The sequence below is a fragment of the Pyxicephalus adspersus genome, chromosome 11 (genome assembly GCF_032062135.1).
Source record: "Pyxicephalus adspersus chromosome 11, UCB_Pads_2.0, whole genome shotgun sequence".
Taxonomy (NCBI): domain Eukaryota; kingdom Metazoa; phylum Chordata; class Amphibia; order Anura; family Pyxicephalidae; genus Pyxicephalus; species Pyxicephalus adspersus.
In genome coordinates, this window is record NC_092868.1 from 4,229,406 (window position 1) to 4,255,159 (window position 25,754).

Here is a 25,754-nt window from a genome sequence, read left to right on the forward strand (position 1 = left end):
TTTGGTAATTTTAGTTTTGGGGGGTGTATTTTTGGGTTTTTGTGCTTACAGAAGAAATGAATGTGCAAACACCTAGGGGGCGGTCTGCTTTCCCTCAGGGGCGGGGCTTGTGCCAGTTTTCTGTAAATCCAGGCAGAGCCACCATTGGGCGAGAAGGGGTATTTCTGACTTTCTGATCCCCAATGGAAAAACCTTGACTTTTGCAATGCTGGAACTTTTAGACTTGGGGGAAATGTGTGAATAATATTGATTTTTTTCTTTCTTCACAGCACTGGCAGTTTCACCCCGCGGAGCACTCCCAGTAACTCCCCCGCTGTGCGGAGGCGTCTGGCCGCCAACGAATTGGAAAACATGGTGGAGAGGGGCTCAGAAGGCTCCATTGATAAAGCTCCCGGGACGCTCACCCCGACTTCACCTCCCCTGGGTGCCCTGCCTGTCAACCAGAGCAATGCCCAGCTGCCCACCCAAACCAACTCCCAACCCGGGACGCCCCTTCCGCCGCAGTTCAGTGGGCGGGGCTTTATACGAAACAGCAAGGTGAGTGCAGAACAGGTACGTTGGAGTAATGCTGTTCCACATATTAGAGGCCAAGGTTGTACCTCCCATGCTGAGGAGACCACACCCATGGGTGTGGTCTCTACAGCATGGGAGGTACAGCCTTGCTCTCCAACTGGTTTCACAGCCAATTAGATGCCTTATAAGCTGGAGTGGATACATTGTGGCAGTCAGGAGCAACTTGTGTATTTTTTTTTAGTCGTGTGATTTTTTTTTAATGGTAAATGTAAACAAACAAAATAAACCCATCATTTTATTCATAACCAACTTGTCCCAAAAATGCATTTTTAGTGCCCCAATAAAAGGGACAAATAATAATAAAATGAGGCTTTTAAATGTACAGTGACGTGACGCCCTCTAGTGGTTAAACCATGTCAATGTCTATCTGGTTTCAATAATTTATTTTTTTTTCCTTGCAGAAGATGCAGAGCTGGTACAGTGTAAGTATCTGTATGTCCGTCTGCCCTTTTATTCCTAATCATAGCCCTCACATAGCATCAATGTTACCATCTAGTTGTAAAATCTCCCTGAACCCCATCACAATAGATTCAAACAATTCTCATCAGATTGACCCACCTTCATTTGGTTAGGTGATGGGTGAAGAAATATAGGCTCCTAGATTGTAAGCTCTTCAGGGCAGGATCCTCTTCTCCTCATCTGTCACTGTCTGTATCTGTCTGTCATTTGCAGCCCCTATTTAATGTACACCGCTGCGTAATATGTTGGCGCTATATAAATCCTGTTTATTATTATTAATAATAATATAATATTAGGTAGAAATGCTGGTGTAGTTCCTCCTTCCTCCAGCAGGTGGAGCTCTCGTCCACTGATGTCATAGCTGGGCGGGCTCTGTACAGTGCAGGAGAGCTGGTCCTGCATTGTAAGTGGTGATGTCCGAAAGCTCCAATCAGGCAGCCAGAGAGGTGGCTTTAGGGACCAATCACACAGCAAGCAGGAGGGATAAGCTGAGCATTTCTACCTTACCCCCATGGGAGGGTTAATAAACATTAAACCAATGCAGTGTCGGGGGTAAGAGGGGCACGATATAGGTACAAGCAGCCCAGATTCAGCTTATAATACCCAACTATATCCAAAATTTACTCAAACCAATAGATTCCCTTTAAACCCCATGTTTGAGCCAATCATATGTCTCCTAGATGTTAAGCCCCACCTACAAGCAGCGTAATGAAGATTTCCGCAAGATCTTTAAGAAGTTGCCGGATTCCGAGCGTCTAATTGTAGGTGAGTGGTGACGATCCCCAATATGTCGTGATATCGTGTTACCCACCCGCCATACTAATCCCTATCCCCCCCCCCATCAGATTATTCCTGCGCGCTCCAGAAAGACATCCTTCTCCAGGGAAGACTTTACTTATCGGAGAATTGGATCTGTTTCTATAGCAATATTTTCCGCTGGGAGACCACGGTGAGTTCAGCAACCTGAGAATCGTTTTCCTTCAAAGTGTTTAAAGACAGCTGGGAAAATTGCAGGAACGTCAATGGAAGTGTAAGGATGAAATAAATTCTGGACGAGGTTATTCGGGTTTGTGGTGGAGGTAATGCCAGGGAAAAAGATTTCATTTCGGTATTGGGATCTCAGCGTTTTATTGCTCTCTTGGTGTCCCCTGTCTAGAGATTTGCAATCACTTCCTGTCTATGCGCTGATCATAGTCCTATGCTGGTTGACATACAAATATGGTTTTGGGAGGAATCCATAGAGCATGCAAACACAAGGAGAACAGACAAACTCCATGCAGATAAGTGTCCCGAGATTGGAACCTGGGACTGTAATGCTGCAAGGCCAAAATGTGACCAACTGAGCCTCTGTGCACATGTGCTTGGTTGGTGGATGTCGGTCTATTTGCTTGCAGACCACACTGGGTAATGGTCATAGGTGATGCTGAGCTTCCATGATTAAAAGAAATAAAATCCAATAAGTGAAAGGGGCAGACCAAGCACAGTCAGGCTGGAGAAGGAGGGGCTAAAAAATGCTGGACATCCTCCAATCAGGAAACGAGGTGGGGTCTATCTGATTGCTGCAGTTTCTAATGTGAGAAGCTCACAGTGTGCGGTGAAATCAGAGGAAGCAATTTTAGTCCAGGAGAGGAGCCGGTATAACTGTAAAACTGAAGGGGAGGCTGGGGGGCAGATTGGATGAAGGGGAGGCTGGGGGGCAGATTGGATGAAGTGGAGGCTGGGGAGCAGATTGGATGAAGTGGAGGCTGGGGGGCAGATTGGATGAAGTGGAGGCTGGGGGGATGAAGGGGAGGCTGGGGGGCAGATTGGATGAAGTGGAGGCTGGGGGGCAGATTGGATGAAGGGGAGGCTGGGGGGCAGATTTGATGAAGTGGGGGGGCTGAGGACAAATCACACAATGTGAATAATGAGTTTTATCTAATTATCATTTTTAATTTTTCCCATAATTGCAGATCACCATCCAGCTGAAAGATATCCGATGCATTAAAAAGGAAAAGACGGCCAAACTGATCCCCAACGCCATCCAAGTTTGCACTGAGAATGAAAAGGTGAGCAGGAATCATACTCGTATACTCGGTCATGTGTAAGGGAGTACCTTTGCATTATCCTGAAGTATGGGCGCTGAGTACCTTTGTATTAACCTGATTAGTGGCACTGAGTACCTTTGTATTATCCTGAGGTATGGATACTGGGTACCTTTGTATTAACCTGATCCATGGGGGCAGAGTACCTTTGTATCCTCCTTAGCTTTGGGCATTGAGTACCTTTGTAGCATCCTGATCTTTGGGCACTGAGTACCTTTGTATAATTCTGAACTATGGGCACTGAGTACCTTTGTATTAACCTGATCCATGGGCGCTGAGTACCTTTGTATCATCCTGAACTACTGTGCCCAACTCATGCAGAAGTGTGGGCATTGAGTACTTTCATAAAAAGTTTTCCAAGTGTACAATGTTGATCCAGGGGCACTTTAAATTGTAACAGAACCCTGACAAGGGATTTTTGTTGCAGAACCAAGTTGCCACCATGCCATCAAGACACAAAACCTTCTCACCAGCACCCCCAAGTGTTCACATATTCAATTGCCATAAGGGTAAAAATCACCATATTTCAGAGCCCGCAGCCCCCCCGCAGCCTACCTACCTCTGAGTATTTGGCTGTGCCGGTGAGGACGACGTTTTGCCTGGTTGGCGATATCAGATTGAAGTTGAATGGTTGGGACATCCTCACCAGTTATCAGTCACACCGCAGATTGATTGTACTTATCTCAGGCTGATGTGAACTTTAGTCCGGCTGTATTTATCAGAACTTTGTTATCAGCACAGTGAAAGGTTCACTTTCCAGCTCACCTGGCACCGCTCTCATTTCTGTGCTGCCGATCCCTGGCACTGCACAGACCTCACACATCCAGGTATTCGGGGTATATATTCTGCTTGTGGGTGTGTCGGGGGTATTTATCTCACCCTTGGTGTTATTCCCCCTTGTGGTCGGTTCATGTTTAATTTTCATGTCTCTTGTCCTGTTGGTATTATTTTAATGTTGCAGCTGACACTTCAATCTGTTCACGTTGCAGCATTTTTTTACGTCGTTTGGGGCTCGAGATCGCTCGTTCTTGCTGATATTCCGCCTGTGGCAGAACGCACTTCTAGATAAGGTAAGAAAATACCCCAGACGGATTTATTCTAAATTATTAATGCATGCGATAATAAGAAACCAGGTGTCCTGATATCCTGAAATGAAGAGAAATTACATTCTGGTATAGGCTCAGACCAAGGTCATGTGATCAGTGGGCATCAGTCATGTGGCCTTTGCCAAAGCAGCTGATTGGCCAGTTTTGTCTGAAGGCCAACCCTAGAGGATCTTCTGGCAAAAGGTCAGCTTTTAAAAACAGAATCCCAATGTTTTTCTTTTATTATAAGCCAAGGTAGTACTATGGTTTAAAACTAAAAAAGGGGGTGAGGATGCAGCGGGCGAGTTTGGGAATCTATTTCCTGCATCCCCATCTGGAGTTCCCAAACCACCAGGGAAATTTGGCGGCAGCTGGGGCCCTACAGCAAGTTCCCAAGTCCTAAACCTCAATTGTTGAGTATGACTGCCAGTACTGGAGCATTGATAACGTCATCCTCATCTGACCTGTCTCTGCTCCGTCTGGTTTGTGTCACCCCTCCCGCGCTGACGCCCCTGACATTGATCAGACCGGCTTCCAGCTCTGAGATGTTATCTCCACATAAAACAAAATCTGCTTGTTTTACCTGCCAAGTTATAATTTCATTAGCGGTATTCTGTTTGTGATTATACACAACATCCCCCCTGGTTGGTGCCGGGAGACTCTAATGGCTGCTTGTGCCACAGATTGGGGTAAACACAAGTTTAACCCCTTAGGGGCTGGCACAGAAAATGCTGCAAAGGGGCTTCTGCAATTTACAGTTCTGTAGGTTTATTATTGTCCATGAATTTAGGTAAAGCTAAAAAAATTTAGTTTTTGTACAAGAGAGGAGCCTGAAAAATTGTGCAGGCCGGGCTGGAGGGTATTTAATAAAGGGGAGGCTGGAGGGCAGATTTAAAGGAGGGAGGCTGAGAGGAGGAATTAATGAAGGGAGGTTAGAGGGCAGATGTAGTGAAGGAGAGGCTGGAGGGCAGATTTGATAAATTAGATAGACAATAGTCTGACCTTTAAACTGGCAGATTTAATACAGGAGAGGCTGGAGGGCAGATTTAATAAAGGGGAGGCTGGAGGGCAGATTTAATGAAAGTCAGGCTGGAGAGCAGATTTAATGGGCTTAATTTATTAAAGTTCTCCAAGGCCGGGGAGGATACACTTTGATCTGTGAGGCTGGCTGATCCAGCAAGCCTGGAATGGATTTCCTAAAAGTAATTTGTTAGCAAATGTTTTCATTCGTCAAACAGATTCATTCCAGGTTTGCTGAATTGCCCAGCTTCACTGATAAAAGTGTATCCCCTCCAGCTTTGGAGAGCTTTCATAAATCAGGGCCAATGCAGTTAGGCTTGAGGGCAGATTTGATAAAGGTCAGACTGGAGGGCAGATGTAGTGAAGGGAGGCTGGAGGGCAGATTTACATATAAACCATCCTGGGCCATTTCCATCTTTTGGCGGCACCATGCAGCACAATAAGAGAACTTTGTCCACTTGTGATAAGAAGTGATAAGATAATTCTCATTATAGGAACTCGATGTCCTATCCCTTTCGGCCACCTTTCCCTTTGATTGGCTTTTTTTCTGTTAGCCATTTTTGGAGTATAGAGGGATAAATCTCTGGTTGGGTTTCTTAGATTTACTTATAAAGTGATATAAAATCCAAAATATTACAATAGTCATTGGCATGGGGGATGGGGGCATAACCTCCCAATGGGGAGATCTGTTTCAATTATAATGCTAAGAATGCTTTTCCTGATGGCGGAGATTCCTTCTCAGTTCTTGTTGTGTCTCCCCAATGGGATACAAACACTAAAAATATTATTTTATTAGAGGGTCTGCTTTGGGGCCGGGCAAACTGGATAAATGACCAATGCCCCCTTTTCTCCAGGAGCCCAAAGACAGATTGGCAGGGGTGCATGGAGGTCGATTTTAGCCCCCCTCATGTTTCCAGTGATTACCTATAAATATATAAAGCAATAAATATGACATTCACCAAATATTCATTGCAGGTGATTGGTTCATCTCCAGTAAATGTCACATTCACTGCCCCTGAGAAGAGTTCCTCTGCTTAGTTTTTTCCTCCTTTAATAAAGGGTAGCGTGCAGGAACAGCGTGGTGGCCGTCAGTTAATATTACTGTCATCCAGTCTCCGTTTCTTTGCCATCAGACACTGTCCCCCCGGGAGCTGTGGAACATCGTTCACCAATGTTACGGTACGGAGTTGGGTCTGACCAGCGAAGATGAGGACTACGTATGTCAGCGGGATCTGCTCAATGGCCTAGGGTGAGTGCCAGCGGCTGAACATCTGCCCATTCCCCCCTCTGTCTTGGTGACCGTGTCACCTCTGCTTGTCGTCAATGTGTGAGCCTGAAATCATAGAACATAACCGGATCAAAGAATCGGATTTTACTAGCCGCCTTCTGAACACTTTTTTTATTTTTGGATAAACTTCAGTACATTTTTTTCTGTTTATGGCAGATATAACTTCATTCATTGGGTCTGATTTATTAAAGCTCTCCTAGGCTGGAGAGGATACACTTTTATCAATGTGATCAATCCAGGTTTGCTGGATCACCCAGCTTCACTGATGAAAGTGTATCCTTTCCAGCTTTAATAAATCGGCCCCATTGTGAGAACAGGACAAGACATTAGAAGAACATTTCATCATTTGCAAACACAATTTCATATGGTAATAATGACCTGATGGTGATTCCAACAATTCCTCATTGTACTGAAAAAAATTACTCAGTGGATAAGAAATGTACTTTTGGAATTATGGTGAATCTCAGATCTTTTTTTATTACACAGTACTTATATAGTACCATCATATTATGCAGTGGTATACAAAGTCCATAGTTGTGTCACTAACTGTCCCTCAAAGGAGCTCACAATCTAATGTCCCTACCATAGTCATATGTCATAATTGTAGACTAAGGTCAATTTTTTAAGGGAGATGTGGGAGGAAACCCCATGCAGACATGGGGAGAAACCTGCAAGCTCAATGCAGATAATGTCCTGGCTGGGAATTGAACCTGGGACCTAGTGCTGCAAAGGCTGGACTGCTATCCTCTGAGTCACCATGCTGCCCAATGGCAGAGTTCAATTTAAAACCCATCAGGGGTTCTCTGCTTTTCCTGTTCTTTCCAGAACTGTCTGAAGCTGTGTTCTATTTGCAAGGAATAGGTAACTTCCATGCAGCACATTACATTTTATGGGTTATTCTCCCATGTGTTTTTTAACTTACATTTTTCCTTATAGGGGGAGCGAGGATTTCCCTGAGGTCACAGATCTAAGTGACGCCTCCTCCAAACTTGGCAGCAGCCCACCATTGGCAGCCACTGACTCCTTCACCTCGCTGGCCAGCAGCGATAGTATGCTATTGGTAAGACTTACCTGTGATGATAGGTCAAGTAACTGTCAAAGAATTCTATTTTGTTAATATTTTTTTTTATCAGACTAGGGAAACTTAGTGGGGGGCTCACCTAAAATTTAACTCCTGGCATTTGAATTTGTTGAGCCAGTATTGTGATTTACACTCAGGTCATGCAGTCTTTATGACCTTACTGCAGTGAAGTACCACAGCTCGATTAAGTAGTCAGCCTCATCTGTGATTGGACAATAAAGGAGCAGTAGCAGAGTGATATCGCCTTCCTGGCATTGTACTTCTGACTTAAATCTCATACACAATTATCAGATAATGAAGAAGTCTCTTCTGCAATTATTCTCTTGTGTAAAGTATATATTGAGCTATTGCATTCTGTCAACAACTGACATTTTTTTACAACTAAGGCACAATGGAAAGCCTGGAAGCCACGTGAAAGGAGCTCAATACTCCATCTGCTGGCTCAAAAGAAGAATGCAACATTTTCATATTATTCGGTTAAATATAAAATATATATGCACAAAACCTCTGCAGGTTCCATAAAATTTTTAAGGATTGTTGGAGTTCTGTGTGCGGTCGGTGGCAGTTATTCCACCCAATGACAATGTTGACTTTCAGGCAGCAGAGGATATGACCGGACAGTCAGACGCCTTGTCAGATTCTCAGTTGGACGGTTCTTCAAGCCAAACGGTGACACCCCTCTCAGAGATGGCCGGGACGGGATTGCTGGACTCTATGCCTGCTCTGGATCGCATGCCTAGCGAGGATTTGCCCACTGATGTGAGCAACAACTCCACCCCGAGCTCAACCCAGGACGAAGGTCAGTGCAGAAATCTGTTTTTGTTCTACTTGGTTATGTGCTACCAATGCCAGCTGTGCAAACCACCGATACCAATCTGTAGATTGAACAAAGCATAGCAATGTGGTCACCCTTGTCCTTAATATCTATCATTATAAGATTAACATTCAAATAGCTGGCCAATCCAGATCCACTTGGCTACAAGCCAGTGTCACAAGGTTTGGATTGGTTACTTTTATATTACTCAATAAAACAATATCCATTGTTTTATTGAGTAATATAAATGTATACCTTTATATGATATCAAAATGTTAAATGATGTTATTCTTAATATATTAATATATATAATAGCTGAGCTGCTCCCCGTAGCCATTTTATACTTTCCAACATCAGACTCTGCCCCGAAGTGGCGTACAGTTTGCCGTACCGGCCGTACCCAAACCCACTTATCATTATTCATTCAAACAGCTCTGACATCTTCCCCCGGCATTGGAGAACTTCATTACATGTGGACCATTCATCATTTCAGAGGCACTTACACCACAACCCATGCATTACATCTTGTTATGATAATATTTTAAAATAGCGCTGACATATACCCTAGTGTTTAGAAGGACATATTAAGTTGCTCATAGAAGTCACTGCCTTGTTGTATTTATTATAACCACAACCACAAGAACTGAAAAGCCACAGCTAAATGGGGCCGTGGGAATTTCCCATGACCCCATATTGCTGCACTAATTTAATATTTTACTTTACAATGTCCAGTGGTGGTTTAGCACCATGAATACGAAACTGAGTTCCTCCAGGTGCCAGGTGGTTCCAGATGGTCCTCCTGCAGTATTCTCCCCAGAATTTTTTTTTTCTTTAAGCTGGGTGGGAAAAAACTGTATATTGATTATATTGTGACCCAACTTTTAGTAATCTCCCAAAAACAGACGAGTGGTTACTGAAAATGGCTGGGTGGTGCGCCCAGCTAAAAGAGGCTGGGGAGAACACTGTCCTGGCTTTTGATGACCTTTGCTGAACATTTGTTGTAAACAATATATAGAGTCAGAGAAGATGTCCTATCGATCATAGTGGCAAAGCGGCTTAAAACAACTTTATATGAGCGTATTGGGGAAGGTTTGTGAGTCTGTAGACCTAACCCAACAACTGGAAACATTAGCTACCTGAATATTCTTGAACTAGTCCAATAGCTGGACACAGTGGTGGTCAACATTCTTGATATAGGGGGCCGTTGACATCACAAATGGGCTGCACATATTATCCAGTGTATATATTGATACAGAAAGCTTTCAGAGATTGCAAACCTTAAAAGCAGATGGTTAGAGATTCTGAAGCCGCTGTAGGAGTTGGTGGAGAATGCGGGCGTGCTTCAGGAAACCGTCATAGACTGTAGACATATTGCATGAGGCATTCATTACAGCTCTTCTTACCAATCATTGCTCTCATATTTGTGATCCCTTCATCTCCTTAAAAATAATGTGGTTGAACCTTGGTGATTCCATCAATTCCTCATTGTACTAAAAAAATTACTTTGTAGATAAGAAATGTAAGAAAGGTGAATCTCAGATCTCAATTTAAAACCCATCAGGGGTTCTCTGCCTTTCCTGTTCTTTCCAGAACTGTGTGTTCTACTTGCAAGGAATAGGTAACTTCACCGGGGTCAAATGTAAACCTTGAGGAGGTCCTATGTGCATATGTGATCTAAACATTCCCCGTTCCATAGATGCAAGACGTTTGGACCACAGATCATCCAAATGGTACCTGACCCAGTGACCATTGGTTTGATCAGACAAGAGTCCAAATTTAGCCAAAAATGATTTTTATTTTAGGTAGAGCATAGAAGAGTTAGGATTGCGGTGTGTGTCCCTACTGGTGATATGTCCGGACAGGAGGTCCCAATGGGGACAAATAGAGAAACGCATGAAGAGCAGTGAATCTTTGGGCAGTGTTCTTCCCTACCCCTCCTGCCCAGGTTACAACTGCTCCATCCATCTTTTGTAGTGAGGATAAATCTGTTTGCCACAGACAGCAAAAATATACAGAAAGTAGGCTTATCATTTTATTTGTATTTCCTAAAAACCTAATAATCTCCTCTTAATCAGGACAATGGAATTGGCTTATCTGAGCTGGAGACATTCCCAGAAACCTGAGAACCGGGAGAACATGAAAGGCAATGAGTTAGCTTGGTATAGTTTAGGGGTGATGTTGGGTTGGTATTAGGATCATGGATTAACCAGTGAAGTTTGGGGTGAATGTTAAGGTTTAGGGCAGGGGTAGGATAGGTTAGTTCTTAAGTGTTAAGGAGCAAGGTTGACCATTGGAAGGGAAGTGTTGGAGTCTGGTTAAATAATAATGGTGGCACAGTTCAATTCAAATGATTCCTTTTACCAGTAAACCTCACCGTCTAGGGTTTACTCATTAGAAATACAACTCGTTCTGCTATCTCTGTGCTGGAAATGAACCTAGGACTCCAGTGAAGCAAATAAATTGCATGGAAAATTTAAGTTTACCTTTTGTTGTTGGTCAGCTGTACTCTCAGCCACTATGTCCACAGAATGGAACAAAATCAATACTGGAACCATTTTGTCAGTAAATGCAAATAGTGCAAAGTTCATCAGACTTGGGGCAAATTCGACAGACAAAACTTTTCCTTTTTTATTTGGAAAGAGTGGCATTTCATTATTTCTGCACTAATACGGCTCATAGTGTTCTCATTTCTCCCAGTAAATAGACTGAGCAGTGCGGCTTATCCGCTGCCCCAGAGGTGTCTGGGTAATAGGATGTCTTGGCGGGGTTTATGTCATCTCTCTGATTAATCTCTCCACCGTGATTTATGTTATCGTTTGTAACATCTGGAGCCGGATAACAAGGCCAGCTAGGGAGGGTAAGAGGACGTCTTTTCCTGCCTGTCAGCTGCCGGTAGATTAGCAATTCTTAGGATGTGGGAAAAGCAATCTGTATATTTAACTATTTAACTATGAAATAACTGTCAATAACACCATCTACATTTGCATATTTAAATGTTATAAATTCTAAACCAGAATGGCATTGAGTTCAATGATCTCTGATCACAAGTTCGGGTTCTTTTCCTTGTAGTCCTGCCCCCAAGGATCACAGTTTACTTGACCCCAAAATCACAGGTTCAGATTCCTTTCTTTCTAAAGGACCACAGTCTTTGTTTCTTTACCACTAAGAACTACAGGTTCTGTTTTCCTGCCCGTAAGAACCACAGGATTTGTTTCTCTGCCCCCAAGGACCACAGGGTTTGTTTCTTTGCCACTAAGAACTACAGGTTCTTTTTTCCTGTCCCCAAGGACCGCAGGGTTTGTTTCTTTGCCCCCAAGGACCATAGGGTTTGTTTCTCTGCCCCCAAGGATGCTTTGTTTTTTCTGTCCCCAAGGACCACAGACATTTTCCTGGCCCTAATACGCACAGGATCAGTTTCCTTTCACCAAGGAAAACAAACTTTGTTTTATTACCTCTAAGGTCCATTGGCTTTGCTTTCCTGTCCCCGAAGACCACAGGCTGTTTACCTGCCCCAATGAGCACAAGGTTGGTTTCTCTACTCCCAAAGAACAACGGCTTTGTTTACTTGCCCCCAAAATTTCAGGTTCAGTTTCCCTTCCCTCCCGAGGACCTCAGGCCCTGTTCCTTGCCCACGGGTTTTGTATTCCTGCCTAATAGAACCATAGGCTTTGTTTCCATGCCCCCAAGGGCCACATGTTTTGCTTTCTTGCTCATATAAACCATCGGCTTTGTTTCACAGCCCCCAAGGACTACAGGCTTTGTTTTTCTCTACCCCCAAGGACCACAAACTTTGCTGTTTTTCTGGCCCTAATACCCACAAGATCAGTTTCCCTTCGCTATAGGACCACAAATTTTGTTTTCTACCTCCAAGGTCCACCTGCTTTGTTTTCCTGTCCCACCACAGGCCACTTAACTTCCCAAATAAGCAAAAACTCTGTTTCTACCCCTAAGGAACCCAGTTTTATTTTTCCCTGCTCTCAGAGGCTAAAGGTTTTAAGGACCTGGTAGGTTTCACATCAAAGACCAAACCCTTTGAAGGCCAAAGAATCACAGGCCTTCCCTCCTAATCCAAAACTCACAGACTCCTATGCCTTTCATCATAGGGAGTGATGTATTGAGGTCAAATCTGTCTTTGAACATTTTTGAGCAATAAAATAATAAATAGTTCTTCTCTTTTCTTCTGTGTATAAGATGCCATTTAGTGGCAGAATAAATATCATAAATGATTCATATGATATAACTTTGGTAGTAAAAGAAATAATGCATTTTTGATAATATTGTGGCCCTAGTGCATGCAATTATCCAGCAAAACAAATTTCTTGTCCTAAAAGAGGATTCAATTTTCTAATCATTTCCATGTTCTTTGTTTTTTCAGATGCTTGTGGGCTCTCTAAAGATGCCCTGTCTTCCGACTTGCCTGGCAGGCTTCACATCAATGCCGTGTACCACGTCAGCGCAGAGCGCCTGCACCACGCATTGGCCTTCGATACAAGATTCATGAGCGAATTTATGGAGCACAGGAAGTTCACAGGTCAGACGTCCCCAAATGTTTCCTCCTCTTCAGAAAAGAAATGGTTTGATAAGCTTGGTGTGAAGGAACTCATACCCTGACCTCCAAAATACTAATTAGTTTTGGAATGAATCAGAATACCAATGAGCCAAGTGATCTCATCCACAATTGGTACCTGACCTCACTAATGGGCACAAATTCCCACTTTCACCCTCCAAAGTTTTGTAGAAAACCAATGGAGGCTTTTATAGTCTGACCCAATCCAATATGGTCTATGGTGAAGGTCCATTATAGAGATCAGTGGTCTTTATGGCCCAATATGGTCTGCTCATTACTTTGTTTTCCAACCCACAAGAAGTCATTTACACGCTGCTTTCTGTCCATTCTCTTAGTTCCTCCCTTTCTCAACAATAAATGGTTCCATGATAAATATGTACACTTTCCTTGCATCCTCTAATTTCCTCTTCACTTCACAGATGTCATAGTGAACCCCTGGGAAAGAGACAGCAATGGGAAGCAAACTCGGGTTCTCAATTACACCATTCCTATCAATAATCCTCTAGGACCAAAAACCGCCCCTGCAGTGGAGACTCAGGTATGGCAAACACCAGTTCTTGTAATAAAAATAGGAAGCATCTATGCATGTGTGGCCATTATTCTCTTTCCAAATGCCCGTTCTTTACATGAATATTAAAGACCAGGGCGCAGTACTTCCAGGTATGGTGAGCATGTGACCCTCTCCTCTATACCCCATGTGACAGCGCTTTGTGATTGTCCGCCCAATCACCAAGCGCTGTCATATGGGGCCATGGAGAGAGAATTTCCTTGACTTGCACAGGGATTATTTTTCTTTGTTCCCAGAACTCAAAAAGAGAGATAAGAGGGAGGGAAAAGGGAGCGGGTGCTTTATATAAAGGGAGTTGGGTGTTCCGTCCGCATTCATTTTAAATCAATTTGCCACTTTGCTGCTGGTCCTTCTGTCATGGCTGGGAAACATCCCCTGGCCAAGGAGAATCTACTTCACATTCTCCTTGACCCAAACACCTTTCAAAAGTAGCCATGCACAAATGACTTGACAGCAATTTTTGTAAAGTTTTGGTGATTGGGTTGGGTATTTGCCACCTTCATCTCTATTTATTCTTCGTTTTCTTCTGATCGTCTCACAGACTCTCTACAATCTGAAGGGCTCGGTGTTTGTCCTGGACACGCAAGTCATTACACAGGGCATTCCCTACCAGGATTATTTTTACACTGCACATCGGTACTGCATCTCCGGCATGGCCAAGAATAAAGCTCGTCTCAGGTACCCGCTTATGAGTCACAGCATCCCACGCATTTCGCCAACACTCCTGATGGCTAAAAGAGAGCCCACTCTGCAGCACACCAACCCTCTGCTTAATTATCACAGATCCCCCTCAGCTGCTGTCCTCCGCAGCGGCTGACATCTCATTGATGGCTCCCACTCCGAGCTATCGGGATTGTGACAGACTCATACCCAGACGCCTACATAACGTATTCATCATCCCTAACTGCTACATGTCCTTTTATTACAAATACTGTCTAATGATGAGCCACCTACCAAAAAAGTAGTTTTTAACAGAAACAAAACTTTTTAATGATTTATAACTTTTTTAATGACAATTCTCAATTTTTAACAATAGATTTTCTGCTTCTTTCAAGATTAACATAACACAGTTACTTGCTATTGTTTAGGCAGATATCAACAGGGTTTTTGGCCAAAAACAAGTTCAGAATAGTGGAAACAGTGGGGAAAAAATTGTTGAAAAACTTACCCAATTTTACCAAAATTATGGTAAAACAAGAACCAATAATTTGCACATTGTGGTGAAGTATTACAAAAGTTTTAAATATCTAGTATGAATGCTATCACAGGTTATATTCAGGGACCAATTCTGTCACACAGGCATACAGTCTTTGGGAACCAAAGTGGCACCATTCTGAAATAATTATTAAGTACTTTTTTTTTACAATGAAAAGCCACCCGACATTTTAGCCAATGATACAGCAAAACAAGGCAAACAAAAAAGGCAATTCAAAAGGTTTAAATGCTGCATGGAAAATGGAAATCAAAGCAGCAGGTGGGGATACTGGGGGATGCTGTGGATGCCTAAAACACTCCGATATTCCTTGGAGACTCCTACGGTGAGATCCTTGCTTTCCCGGGTCTACACATTTGATGTTCCAGCAGAGCCAGGGAATAATTTAGGAAGGTCTCCACAATGGAGCCTCACAACTAACCAGATCAGCCCAGCAAACTTTATTCTGAAATACCACTTGTGAGTGGAATGTTTAAAGTTGGTTTATGGTTTTACCTTCGGTCTATCTTTGGTGCACATTATACCTACTGTTTTCTAATCATCCTTAGGGTGTCCTCAGAGATCTGTTACCGAAAACAGCCTTGGAGCCTGGTACGGGCGATCATCGAGAAGAACTCTTGGAGTGGCATGGAGGAACATTTTACTCAGCTAGGTAAGTCAATTGTTGTTCGACATCTAAAGTTACTTTCTAAGTTGTCAGAAGGCCATTGATGATTTGGCATTGGATCCTTGTGGGTAGAAATATCAGCTCGATAATCTATTCCATCTCCCACATACTTTGGCAGTGGAGCCGCCATCCACCCATACTCATCAATGCCATTTTCAAGGCATGCACCAGAGAAGAAATAAAGGACACTGGTTTATTTGAATCAGAACTTGTGAGTACCTAGCTGTTTTGTGATCTGTTATAATGGGAAATAATGACCAGTAGCTAATCTGTAATCTTCTACAGTGAGGACTCATGGTGCCTTAATGAGCTGGGAACTGGTACAATGGAAACACATAGGTGACCAAATTAGTCAGTAAATTGCTATCTTGGGAGCTAATGGACATTCAGCCAATCTGTAAACTTCTACAATGGAAGTCAAGGTGACTCAACGAGCGGGTAAACTGGTACATTGGAAACACACAGGCGACCCAACCAGTGGGTGAACTGGTACATTGGTAACTAATGGCCATTTGTTCAACCTATAAACTTCTACAGATGGAACTCAAGGTGTTTCAATGAGCGGATGAACTGGTACATTGGAAACTCATTGGTGACCCAACCAGTGGGTGAACTGGTACAGTGGGAACTTATAGCAACTCAACCAATCAGTATACTAATGTAGTGGGGTCCATGGGTATTCCCTCTGTGAAATCACAGCCTAATTTGGAAGCACTGTAAAAATAATAGGGAAATTTTCTATTTCATTAAATGATTGATCACTCATTGATCGCAAGCTTCCTGCATTGGGAATCCCACTAATAGTGAGCTGGTAGGGGCTCATTCAAATCAATTGATCCCTAATCAATATTAGAAGTAATGAGCTCCATTTTACCAAACCAGCGGCTGAGTTCACCCTAAATGGAAGTTCCTCTCTCAAAAGTGTGATATCCCCTATGCGGCATCTAGGATTGTGGAGATTGGCGCACCCACCACTCCAGACTGACATTCACCCATCCAGGCATTTTGATATTGGTATACCTCTCATCCAAAAGTCAGCCCACTGCTTGCACCAAGGCTGAGGACTCAGAAGTATTGTAAAGTATTCAGAAAGCTATGTCAGGCACACGTCCTGATAAATTACAGGCAGATGTAACTGTAAAAAATAAATGCTCCTCTATAGTGTATGCATCTCAGACAGTAGGCCTGATTTACTAAAGCCCTCCAAGGCTGGAGAGGATACACTTTCATGAATGAAGCTGGGTGATCCAGCAAACCTGGAATGGATTTCTTCCAAGTCATTTGCTATAGGCTAGCAAATGCTTTGAATCCATTCAAGGTTTGCTGGATCACCCAGCTTCACTCATGAAAGTGTATTCTCTCCAGCCTTGGAGGGCTTTAATAAATCAAGCCCAATGTAATTCCCTGAATTGAAATTGGAATCAGATTCTTGCAGTATTGAGTTCAGCTTGGATAGCTAGGAGTAACTAATAGTAGTGAAGGGCACAGAGGGGTAAGGGAGATGAACTCATCCGTCTGCTGATTCTCCTTTCACTGTCAAATCCTGAATGAGGTGAGGGACAAGACCTTTAAGTGTTGTGCTACTGCAACAGAGAAAAATCAGGTCCCAGTCTGCCAAGGAGGGCTATGCAAAAAAAGGTCCCTTATATGTTTTTTATGGGTGTCCTTTCTTATTTGCCTGGAGTCCAGCTTTAATCTATATTCACTAACCAGTAGGCAAGTACTCCAGCTAGGTTCCTAAGCTGCAACAGACACATCGGTCACATGTAGGTTCCCATATTGGCTGTGTTAAGGGTAAACACTCTGGGTATTCCACATATTGCCGAGCTGTGGAACTTCGGGCCTTTGATGTATTATTAATGTCCATTAGTGAATAAAGCTGTACTTTTGTTCTGTGCCGCGAGTTATCCTGACCCCGCTGAGCAGAAGTTCCTATTGTGTGAATGTAAATATAAATATTACATGAGGAATGATGTAGGTAGCTGGTAAACATAGATAGAAGGGAGCAGGCGAGGGCTGAGTACAGACTCATCTAATATCTGAATCAGTTGTGTTGTAGTCAATCAGTTTTTATTATGTAGTGAAATAAAATGAAAAATGTTGGTTTGGTATGATATGATTCTAACACAGGTAGGGGCAATATATTAAGCAAATTAGATCTCTTTAGTTTTGCACAGTTCTGTGTTGTATTATACACGATATGAATGTTGTTACAGGAAGTGATGACTTCAACAGTATGCTGCTACTTTTTTTTTGCCCAATCACAGAGTGGGGCGTGTCCTGGACCAGGCTGTAGGGCTTACCTGCTCTATAGTCTACAAGGAGGTCCAGAGACTAGCTGTGCTTTCTAAGCCCGAAGCTTCTCGAAGCTTGGAGTTTAGATTTGTGATGAGATTAGATACATTTATAGACAAGAGAGTGATTCTTCTTCACATTCTTCTGCATTAATGCATCTTGTATCACTTTTCCTTTATGTTAGCTGATGCAGTCGTCAAATTTGAACAGTCCTGCGTGGAAGAACTGGGGGGAAGAGAAAAACCAACCTTACGCCGCCGTAAACGGACGCTGAGCTGGAAAAACCACCTCAGTGATTCACTGAGCACCGTCCCACCGCCATTGGAGAACGAGAGGGTGGCCCGTCACTCTAGAACATCGGGTAAGAGACGACTCGCTAATATTCCAGAATTTTCCATTGGAATTAAACCTGTAAGCCAGGAAAGGGTCAGTAAGCAGTAGCCTGTCATTTGCTAAATTTGATATTTATTTTTGGAAATCCTCAGTCCCCTGGGACCTCGTTAGCATGAAGGCCGTGAGGCTGTCTCTAATCCAATTACTGCATGCTGTAGTTAAGGTTACCGTGTTCTCGTTTTGGTAATTGGGGCTTAAACTTTGTAAAAATATTCAACAATGAACATTTGTCCTTCGCTGTAATTAAAGGGCAGTACACCTCGGTAACATTGTCCTTGTTTCATTACCACCAAGCCTATCCAAAGCTAATTCTGCAATGTTAGGGAGGCATTTGGGATTGTTATATTCCGTGTTCACCGAATATACATTATGTATGTATCCTTCTGAGAAGGACATAACAGGGGAACCACTGTTACAGGTATTTAAAAATAAGGAGAAATAAAAAGGATTTTTTTTTGGCAAACTTAAATAAAACAGAACATTTAAATACAATTCTCCAATCATAAAGTAATTTATCACAGTGTAACCACAAAAGTATTTGTAGTCTCAAGCAAATAATGCTGAGGACTAAACAAAACCCTTCTAACTAAATTTCACAGTCCATAGTGCCTCATAGGGATATTGATGTTTTTTGACGTTTGAAGGAAAATATTAGTCTCAGATCCTGACGCGTTTCGCCTGCTTAGGCTTCTTCAGGGGAGTGTGAGATACAACTATATATAGGTGGAAGGCAGAACATTTCAACAAAAAAAACTCTTTCTTTCTTCCTATTTTTATAAATATTTGTACAATATGAAGGGGTCGGCATAAAGATATGTAATATGTTGTAAAAATTCTACGAGTACTTGGAGGTTACAACTCTTTCCTAGTTTATTTTTGTAGGACCATAGCTGGAAATCACTGGGCCCATCAATACTTGTTGCATAGTCACATTGCCTCTGCCACCTAACTCCCTAAAAAAAGACATGTTCTCCTCTTTGCAAACTCCTAGCATGCGTAACCTCATATTTAGTGCCCTCACTTACCACAAGCATACACAAGGATCTTCTCAGCAACCTACCAGCACTTATGTCCTCCTCCTCAGAAACTACTCAACACACATGTTCTCCTCCATACCAACCCCTTAGCACATATCCTTCTCCTTAGAAAAACCTTCCCCCACCCATGCATACTCATGCATGTTCCCTAAATAAAAGTGTGCTCAGCCATACTCATCTTGTCTGATGGACCTTTGATGATCATTGTGGCACCCAACCTGCAGTTATAGCAGTTTCCTATATGAATATCACAACAGTTGGACCCAGATGGAAATTTTGATGGAATTTACTTGGCCTCAGAATGTTTGATTTATTTTGGGAGACAGAATTGGGGTCACCTTGCATCACATATTACCCAAACTATTTAGCCCTCACAAATAATTTATTTGAAGGCAGGTACACAAATGTTAATAAGTTTGGTGTTGAGGAACTGGAGTGTCCTGACATCAACCCTACTGAACATCTTTGGGATGACTCCAATTATGAGCAAGATCTTCTCAACCAACATCAGTACCTGACCTCACATAAGGGCACAAATTTTCACAGACACAACCCAAATCTTGTATAAAACCTTCCCAGAATATGAAGTTACTGAATAAAATGGAGGAACAAACTGATAATACAGTCTTGGGTTTGGAATACGATGGGTGGGATGATCAGGTGTCCACCAACTCAGCCATTAGTGTAATATTATTGTGAGATATTAAGGTGGTCTGTAAAGTTGTGTGAAGGTTTTAGTAGGTATTTTGTTCTTTTGGGGAATGGAAGAAACCTGAGATTGGGGGAAGTCTTGGAACAGAAAAATTGGAAAGCCATGGAATGGGAAAAAGGGGGAAACCTTGGAATGGAGGGAATGGGGAAGTTTTGGAATGTAGGAATGTGGGAAGACTTAGAACAGGGGAATGGGGAATCCTTAGAATGGGGGAAGTCTTGGAACAGGGAAATTGGAAAGCAATGGAATGGGAAAATGTGGGAAGCCTTGGAATGGAGGGAATGGGGAAGTTTTGGAATGTAGGAATGTGGGAAGCCTTAGAACAGGGGAATGGGGAATCCTTAGAATTGGGGAATGGGGAAGCCTTAAGGTGCGTACACACTTCCAATTTTTATCGTTCAAAACGAACGATCGATTGGGCAAAAAATCGTTCGTAAAAAAGTAACCAACAACGCAGACGAACGAGGAAAGTCGTTGGAAACGAACGACCGGACCGGCGGATCGGATTGGACGACGATCGTTGAACATCGTTCGTGTGTACGGTCGTTCGTTGATCGTCCATGGGCTGAGCATGCGTAATGAACGAACGTTCGTTCACTTTCCTGTCGTGCACATAGTTCCTCTATCGCTCAAACGATCGTATCTATTGTGTGTACAATATCTACGAACGATCGTGTCGTTATCTCTATGTGCAGGATCGGTGCTATACGATCGTTCGTAGATATCGTGCAGGATCGTTCGTCGTTCGTTTTCCAACGATAATAATTGGAAGTGTGTACGTAGCTTTAGAATGGGGGAAGTCTTGGAACAGGGAAATTGGAAAGCAATGGAATGGGGATAATGTGGGAAGCTTTGGAACAGGGGAATAAGGAAGTCTTAGAACAGGGGAATGGAGAAGCCTTATAATGGGGGAATGGGGGAAGCCTTAAAATGGGGGAATGGAGGATGCCGTGGAATGAGGAGATGGGGAAGCCTTATAACTGGGAAATGGGAAAGCCTTATAACTGGAAAGCTTTGGAACAGTGGAATGAGGAAGTCTTAGAACAAGAAAATATTGGAAACTTTGGAACAGGGAAAAAGGGAAGCCTTAGAATGAGGGAAAAGGGGAATCTTTGGAAGAGCTGAAAAGGTAAACCTTAGAACGGGGGGATTGGAAAGCCTTAGAATAGGGGAATGGCAGAAGCTCTAAAATGGGTGAAGGGAGAAGCCTTGGAATGCGGGAATGGAGGAAGCTCTAGAACAGGGGAATGGGGGAAGCTTTATTCCTACATGTCCGCAAGTAATAAGATGTACCTAAGTCTTCTCCAAAAGAACAAAAACCTTACAGAGTTCTGACCTTCTCCCTCTCTAATTTCTATACCGTCACCATATTTTTTTAGCATATTTTCGGATGCATAGAACCAGACACATTAGTGCTTATCACTACTCCTACAGAATCTTATTGATTATCATTAGGGTGTATTTGCCGTGCAGAGCCGACAGTCCATATGACAGTTCCATATAGCAGAAATCCAAAGCCTGAGATTCTCCTGACATATAATTTTCTTTTTTTATTTCCACGCACAGGCAGCATCTCCTCACAGCTCTCCCACCTGTCGGACCGAAGCTCCGTACAAAACATCCCCGCCATGCTATTTATCATCAGTGTTGTGTGAGTAAGAAAACCACCTACCTGCTCCCTACCCACAGTATATGAATAACCCTCTTCACATGGCTGGGTGATTGTAACGTCAATGCCAATTCCCTCTGGTGTTCAGTCATTGTAAATTCTTTACTTTAATAAAATGTCAGGGGCACAGAAAGTTGGAATTTAGTGTATTTGGGGCCCCCACTTCATCGTTGTCTATTGCCTATATTGTCTCAAGCCGCCTCTGCCAATAAATGTACTGAAGCAAAAGGTATGGGTAAACCCTCCAATAACGACCCTTGCTTTGGGGCAATCATATTATTACCCCTCAGGATCCCACCAGTTGTATCAGTCCAGTGCACACATTGTTCATCATTACCCTGATGAAGACCCTCTGAACTCCCGAAGCGAGTGTGGGATGGAGATACACCATTGAAATGTCTACACTGTATCAACCTGGTTTACAGTCCTGTAGATTTGATTTACATAAATAAACATTTCTGGGATGGGAACTGCTTGCTCTGATTGGCTATCTGTCCATTCCACCAATCTGTCTCTTCCCAATGTGACCCTCCTTAGTCATGTGATCCTTCTCTGTGGCCCTTAACCCCTGGTTCCCTGTCTTCTTACAGCCTGATTGTCCTGTTGGCCTTGAATCTAATGCTCTTCTACCGCCTGTGGTCCCTGGAACACAGTGCCCGGACATTCCAGACTTGGCAGAGCTACGCCGTGTCCCAAGGGTAATTATAATCATCTAATATTATGAATGAGGTTGTTTGTTATATTATATCCAATCCTCTCTGATTTTGTACAGATCACATAGCAATGCTGTAATCCTTACTACAATCGACAATAACACAATAATAGATGGGAGAATCAAAGCCTGTTTTTGTCATTGGAGAGAGATTCATGAACTAGAGGGCAGCACTGCAAAGGTATTGGTTTTAATGGAGCAGGGAAGAGTTAGAGCCGGGGAGATTTTTCCTCAGTTCCTATGTTGTCACTACTACAGGAAATAAAGGGCAATCTCCCTAAAAGAGACAATTAGACACAACATCTAAACATCCTAAACCAAGAATACAATCTTCTCTGCCATTGCTTTGCACAACTGGCCCCAGCTGTCTTAAACAATATCTTCTTTTTATTTCAGGAGGTTCCCGCAGACGTCGGCCGATTGGGCCGAGATACTCGAGCTGCAAAAGCGTTTCCACAATGCCGAGGTAAAAAAATGGAAGCAGACGCTCCAGGCCTCGGTACAACTACTGGATGAGGTGAGGGTAACCGGTGGGCTTGTGAATCTTTAGGTTTGTCATAGCTGATGTATTTAGTCTCTGTGAACCCATGCACTCTATTGGGCTTATAATAATCTTATATAACGAAGTATCATGTTTTAGGATTAGCCTTTAATAATAAATAGCCACCCCTAAGATCCAGTCCAGTGACTTTGCCTGAGCTGGGGTGGTGTCAGCAGTCTGCAGCAGGCAAAGCTATGTACAGACGTTGGATAAAAGTCCTTATCAATGAACAATTAATGGCAAGCAACCTTGCCAAATGGTATCACAATGCTCAATTCTTTACAAGTGGCAACAAAATTTGCATTTTCAGACCATAGATAGGATTGTGAAGACATTTTAGATTTGTTCCAGGTTCTGTGTGCCATCATTCTTTGTCTCACAACAGTAATTGCCCAAAAGTATCCACCAGATCACTCGTAGCATTGGAAAATCATAATTGTTTTAAGATCCCTGCCCAATTTTAACGAGATGAGTCAGGAATCATTCCATAGGGGCCATTTCAGACCCGTGATGACCCGCAGCATTCTGCTGCATTGAATGGGAGAGGTTAGGAATCATTTCTTGCACAAGGTTGTTGCAGATTGCGGTGCAGGTCCCAAACCCGACAAGTTACTTTTAAACGCATTGTTGCTCTGGGCGAATTCACAGCTATATGGTTACCTGTAGTGTGGTTTATTACTGCCAGGCACACAGCGCCAGTTGGTTGCACATGCATGGTTTCCCACGGTGGATATAAACGGGCCCTTAGTATGACATTTATCTGGCATCTGTATGTGTCTCAAGGAGAAAACATATCCTCAGCAGTCCTAAGCCCCCATTGATCAGCCAGTCTGTACATTGTACCAGGTGTCTGCATTGACTTCAGGTTTCTATGACTGTGCCCTCACCGAGTCCAGGAAATGAGTGCGCCCCTGGGTGATGCCTAAAAAAAGGATTGCTCTGTCCTTCTGGAGAAATAACGCATTGATAGGGGGATACTGTAAGAGGGAATAAATAGTCAGTGTTCTCTCCAGGCCCTTTTAGCTGGGTGCACCACCCGGCACTTTTCATTAACTAACCGGCTGTATTTGGGTGGTTACTAAAAAGTTGGGTTGCAATACAGGTGGGGGCACCCATTGTGTTGCTTACAATGTACCATGCTTGCTATATATTGGATCTCCTTCATATAAAAACCTCTAAAATCTCTTCTCCCTCTTCCTTCCTCCAGATGCGACTGTCCTTGCAAAGGTTGCAGCAGGGTGTGTTAGTGAATGAGCCCGCCACAGACACCCGCAACGAAGATGCTCTGTCTTGACCTCAACCTCCCAGTAGCATTTTTTATTGGACGTTTCTGCGCCATAGAAATATGAGCATGGATAACTAACACCTGGTGGGGAGTAGAGTGCTGGAAACAGAACCCCTTCACAAGTCATTGCGTCAGGAATCCACTCAGCTACGGCGTCGCAGAATAAGCCGCAACACGGGCGCTCAAAGTAGCGTTGACACCCCGAGAGCGCTTCGTTTTGTTTTTCTCTCGGCTATTAAAAAGACGATAACAGAGTTTTAAAGGGAACTTTTGTGCAAACTTTTTTTTTTTGTTCTGGTTTTGTGGACGATAGAATCCTATCGGCAAATCATCTGCTGCGATGCCAAGCGTGAAGGCGTGGCTAACTTCTCTGACTTCGCTTATGGAGACTCGGATCGCTATGGGCAGGTTTCCCATAATGCATCTCTTTAAGAAACCATAGGATTTTGGTTTTCCTGCAAATGGACGAGGTCTCCCCATCAACGGACTTGGCGCTATTACCGGCGCCATTATTTAACATGACGTTTTAATCTTTTGGCGCAAAGTTTTTACTTTTCTTTTTTAACGATCACTGAAAATCGCAGAAAAAGGTGGGGGGTGGAGGATAATCACGGTGATTAACATTAAACCAGCACTGTGACCCCACCACCCCGTCATTGGCGAACACATTCCTGCTAGCGCAGCGAGCGTGACCACCCGTCTTGATTTTTTCTTTGCTGCAGAGGACCGTTGAATGTCGCCGAGGTGTTATTGGCGGGGGGCACCGCGGTCTCAATCTCATAGATGACACAGAGACTTTGAATTGTAGTATTTTATCTATTTATTTATTTTATTTTGCCCAGATGATTTAGTCTGTAGTTAATGCATTGTTTAAAGGGCGCGACCGCCCCCCAAAAATTTATACTTTGATTATGGGTGAGATCTGGTAGACATTGGCACACTGGCAGCTTGTGTCCCTGGTTGACTTGGCTTTGCCTATTTCCTCCTGAATAATGTCCAATTCAAACACCACTGTGCAGATGGGCCGACCTGGGACCCATTTCGGAATAATATAGGTAGGAGGAGCTTAGGGGTGGAGAAAGCTGCTAACATCTACTTAAAACTGAAATAATATTTTGAGGTGAGACATTAAAGTTAGTTCATGCAAGGCAAAGCAACAGGTTCAGTTTTATGTCCATCTCCATTGCGGCTTGATATGACCCCCCTCTCACTCTCTTGGTGCTCCTCTTGGGAGTGACATAGCTAGCTGGTATAGAAGATCATGTGACTCCTTTCTCCAATGACAGCAGTGCTGCTTGGTGATTGGCCAGAAAAAAGCTCAAATCCAAGCTTCTAATGCAGACTTGCAGTACCTATACCCAGCTGCAGGGGCCAACATAAAAATTATCCTCTCACTTTCTCTTGCATGGATAGGTCCACTTTAATCATAAGCTCTTCTGTATCTTGCAAATTGTGTACAAGATACCCCTGACTTGCACATAGTCATCTGATTGGCTAAATGGAATTTTATTGAAATACATTGTATCGGTTAATGTAAGGAGCAAGCCTTGTGAGTGAGGCAGGAGATACAAAGTGCCTCCTGTAACTACAAACTGCTGGGAATATGATAAGCTGATTGTTAGTACATCACTGTGCGTATTTCTGCCAACAAAAAACTGGAGTCCTCTATACAGGGTTAGGGGCCCCGATTT

The 25,754-nt window shown here is 43.2% G+C and overlaps 1 protein-coding gene across 7 annotated transcripts in view; it reads left to right on the forward strand.

Annotated features, from left to right (window-relative positions):
• Positions 1 to 24,123, forward strand: part of GRAMD1A (GRAM domain containing 1A) — a 69,645-nt gene extending 45,522 nt beyond the window's left edge. For 6 of the 7 annotated variants that reach the window (XM_072426547.1, XM_072426546.1, XM_072426545.1 and 3 more), the window contains 18 exons: positions 270 to 552; positions 975 to 995; positions 1,713 to 1,797; positions 1,878 to 1,981; positions 2,985 to 3,080; positions 4,106 to 4,186; positions 6,355 to 6,470; positions 7,446 to 7,569; positions 8,188 to 8,389; positions 12,780 to 12,935; positions 13,391 to 13,509; positions 14,081 to 14,217; positions 15,301 to 15,404; positions 17,899 to 18,075; positions 21,423 to 21,507; positions 22,116 to 22,223; positions 22,634 to 22,754; positions 23,986 to 24,123. In XM_072426547.1, coding sequence (XP_072282648.1) covers positions 270 to 552; positions 975 to 995; positions 1,713 to 1,797; positions 1,878 to 1,981; positions 2,985 to 3,080; positions 4,106 to 4,186; positions 6,355 to 6,470; positions 7,446 to 7,569; positions 8,188 to 8,389; positions 12,780 to 12,935; positions 13,391 to 13,509; positions 14,081 to 14,217; positions 15,301 to 15,404; positions 17,899 to 18,075; positions 21,423 to 21,507; positions 22,116 to 22,223; positions 22,634 to 22,754; positions 23,986 to 24,072 — 2,206 coding nt within the window. In that variant the 3' untranslated portion in view covers positions 24,073 to 24,123. The remainder of the gene's footprint in view (positions 1 to 269; positions 553 to 974; positions 996 to 1,712; positions 1,798 to 1,877; positions 1,982 to 2,984; positions 3,081 to 4,105; positions 4,187 to 6,354; positions 6,471 to 7,445; positions 7,570 to 8,187; positions 8,390 to 12,779; positions 12,936 to 13,390; positions 13,510 to 14,080; positions 14,218 to 15,300; positions 15,405 to 17,898; positions 18,076 to 21,422; positions 21,508 to 22,115; positions 22,224 to 22,633; positions 22,755 to 23,985) is intronic. The other variant, XM_072426549.1, reaches the window with a different exon arrangement.
• Positions 24,124 to 25,754: the final 1,631 nt, after the last annotated feature.